Source organism: Seriola lalandi, unplaced genomic scaffold (assembly GCF_002814215.2).
Source record: "Seriola lalandi dorsalis isolate HSWRI2012SDOR001 ecotype SW California unplaced genomic scaffold, Sedor1 jcf7180002054656, whole genome shotgun sequence".
Lineage (NCBI taxonomy): Eukaryota > Metazoa > Chordata > Actinopteri > Carangiformes > Carangidae > Seriola > Seriola lalandi.
In genome coordinates this window covers 296641-300200 of record NW_019525209.1, presented here as the reverse complement: position 1 = coordinate 300200, position 3560 = coordinate 296641, and the positions used below count along the sequence as shown (strand labels likewise).

General features: G+C 41.6%; 1 protein-coding gene across 1 annotated transcript in view; it reads right to left on the bottom strand.

The window, feature by feature from the left end:
• Positions 1-1400: 1400 nt before the first annotated feature.
• wdr83os (WD repeat domain 83 opposite strand) overlaps positions 1401-3560 on the bottom strand; it is a 5930-nt gene continuing 3770 nt past the window's right edge. Inside the window, exons 3-4 of the mRNA XM_023420723.2 lie at positions 3281-3378; positions 1401-1806 (exon numbers count right to left, since the gene is read on the bottom strand). Coding sequence (XP_023276491.1) covers positions 1740-1806; positions 3281-3378 — 165 coding nt within the window. The 3' untranslated portion in view covers positions 1401-1739. The remainder of the gene's footprint in view (positions 1807-3280; positions 3379-3560) is intronic.

The window sequence follows — 3560 nt, the reverse complement described above, 5'->3', positions numbered from 1 at the left end:
ACACCCTGGTAGAGTTTTGATATTTTCGTTTATCACTCAGCACTCGGCTGAAGTTATTTCCTGCCGATTCATTAGAGACTCATTCATCTGTGATGCCGTTGTGCCCTCTAGTGTTAGAACGAGACGGAGACCTGTTTCCCAGTCGTCCCCTACACTCCGCTCTCTTTGGGCAGATCCAGCAGAGCAGAATATGGAGATTAGATTTAATTTAAAAAATCGCCTCCAGCTCGTCACCCACTGAACTTTAAGATCTACATTCAGCAAACTGTGACAGTTTTTTAATATCCAAATTACGCAGGCCACCGATCAATGCTGAAGATAACTGCTGACTCTGACAAATTCAATATCCTCTCTTGTGATAGCAATCAACAACAAATGCACCACGATGACTGGGGGAAGACAGAATTGGAAAAACCACAACAATGGGACAAAGGGAGTTGTTTAAAAAAGAAAAAGTCAGTTGGCAGATTGAGTCGGGACAAAAATCAGGAGAAAATCCAGTGGAGTTTGCTGAAAACGTGGCACCAAGCCAAGCAGCTCAAGTGCCTACTCCTCTGGGGCTGCAGCAGAGCCAGGCCCGGGGAGACATGAGTTATAATGCCACTAAATCAGTCTCACATCCAGCCGACTCCCCAGCTTCTTGTCTGTCATCCACGCACACACGCACGCACACACACACGCACACAAGCAATTAAAGCTGTGAGCATCTGCATGTGTTGTAGAGGAGAAAGAGCAGTGCCCTTACAGGAAAGCAGAGGATTAGACCTAAGTGTGTGTGTGTGTGTGTGTGTGTTGGGCTGATGATTAGGTGTAACAGCTCCTGAACAGAGAGGACAAGGGAAACATCTCATCAGATCACTGTCTGTCGCTGTGTGCAGCACAAAAAAAAAAAACCTGAAAGGAGTACACAGTACAGCAGTACAAGAATTCTGTCCAGGAGAGTTTGCCTGAGTTAAAATAGTGCACTAGATCAAAGGTGGTGTCAGTCAAGACTCCCAAGTTTAGAGGTTCCACCTTTTAATGCCAATTTACTGTAAGATAACAAGAGTCTTGCTAATTTCACTGTAATTATAGACCATTTAATTTATTTATTGTAAGTCAGCGTGTGCTGTAAGGAAACTTTATCAACTATACTGGGTTAAAATGCAACATAAATAAAGTGGGATCTGGAGTGTACGTTAGGTCGAGTGTGAGTGTACCACTGATCAGCAGGCTTTAAAAACTGCTTTTAAGACACTTCCTGTTAGTTTGTCAGATTTGTTGGAACTTTCAGAAATATGAGATTCCCCAGTTGTAATTACCACTAGACTAGAACTAATGTTTAATACTAGACTAGGAAATACTTATGAGCATGGCATTAATATTTTCTTCCATAGACGAATGAAAGCAAGAGCAGCTCCTTTTTAAAACTGTACAACTTTATTCACGACGTCCCGCAACAGATCAGCCAAACAGTAAAATTTCAAAGTTTTCATCAACAACCAAAAGACTTAGAAAAGGTTAAAAAGAGAACAACATGAGAAAAACAGTAAAAAAAAACCATTTGATCTCTCCATCTTGACGTAGTGTCCGTCTCTCCTGGCCATCTGTTTTCTCTCTCTTCTTCTCTTTCTGTCAAATTATCTTCCTTTCGGCCTCTGCTTCTCCTCACCGATGGCCAGGGGGTCCAATCAGCTGTCTCGTTGGCCCACTCCGGCATCCGCAATTTCACTTGATATTCTGTGGTTGGCTCTCGGGGGTTACCATGGTGGCGACATTGGCTGTGGGTTCTGGAGGTAGGACATCACAACTGCTGAGATGGACAGCCTGCAGACGACAGAAAAAAAACATCATGTCCAGTGTGCGATCATAGTTTCGAATCCGACGGCGCTTGACCATTTTTCCATCTTATTTTAATGAATTTCCTGTTCTGAAGTGCGTTTGGACATAAAGGTTACAGCTGTGTAATAATGCCATTTTATTGTATTTAAATAAGAATAAAAACAGAAACAGAGTTACTATAAACAGAGAATTATTCAGAGACAAAATTACGAGGCAGTCAAATCCTTTGATAACGTAGTGACACCGATGTGTTTTGTCATTACCAGGGTGCAGACGAACAGCACCGCTACCTGGGAATTACTTATTGTTTGCATTTGTTACAGTTTGTGAGCACCTTTCTTTGTGGAGTGTGACTTATTAAAATTACATTTTTTCCATTTATTGCCTATAAAGCAAAAACACACGGCAATTATTCAATGACATATTTTGCTTACAGTTGAGCTGAGGATTGATTTGAACTCAAGTAAAGAATTTATCCGTGAGCCATACGAAGCCACTGTCGGGCAGGTTCACCTGATAACCTTGATGACATACCTGCGCTCCACGGCTCTTTCGTCCCGTGTAGCCAATCACCTTTGTTTAATAACACAGGGATACTTATATCACATCTTTGCTATTGATAAATGTCCTAAAGCTGGCCTTGAACCAGCTTCAGCGCACATGAGGCCGGTGCATTAAGTTCAGCGTCTGACATTATTTGCTGAGCCAAACATTTTGTGTTACTAAAACTATGAGTGCATCAAGCTCGTCTTTAATACAACCTCATCTAGACAATGGACCAAAAGGTTTTTCCTCATTGCAAATCTGTCTGCGAGGCCTGGACAAGTGCCCCTCCTGTAGTACTCTTCTATAAGCAAATGGAAATGCACCAGTCTTGGAGGTCACACAGTTAAAAGCTTTTGGACATTAGAGCTGGCTCATCTGAAGTCCCAATGGCAGCTGCAAGCAAGGTCTAACCTACAGGTTTAAAACTGCATAATTCAAGACTTCAAATGTAAACACAAAGTGCCTTTATTAGCCCTTTTCCTCAGAGCTGAACTGTACAACACACAGACAGCGATACAGCAAACGTATGTGAAATAACTGATCTGATCAATCAATGTAATGAACTGTTTTCCAGTATTTTGCATTACATCAGACAAACCTATTAACAGAGATAAACTTCAATAACTCCTTTTTGTTAGTTTTACAGTTTTCGTTGATCCAAACACCATAGTTCTGTAAAAACGATAATATGACAAATTCTTCAAGATAAGATTCAAGTTAAAGTCTTAACTTCCTCTCGTCTCTTGGACACACCGCCTCTCTGAACGACACTGTTGGTAAATATGAGCATGCTATGCTTTGCAGTGTGCTGATGTTACAGGATAGCAGCATATATTAGTGTAAAAATGGTGCACAGGGAGGACACACATGTAGCATAGCTTGTATACAGAAACACGTATCATTGTACACTCACATGAAGCTGCTCATCATCTGCTTGGTGTCCTCTGAGCTTCTGGAGTTTGCAAAGCTTATGAAAGAGCAGTAGACGGCGATCCAGGCACACCACTTCAACTGAAACGCACACAACACACGTTAGCTGCACAGGCTTGTGGCCGACTAGAAGGACCAAACTTAATATAACGGGACATTAGATGTTCTTCTAGTTACGGGACATTTCTTTGGAGACAGAGAGACAAACTGAATTATCAGTGGAGATAGATGAACACTTAGGAGATAGAAGAATCGATAAGTAT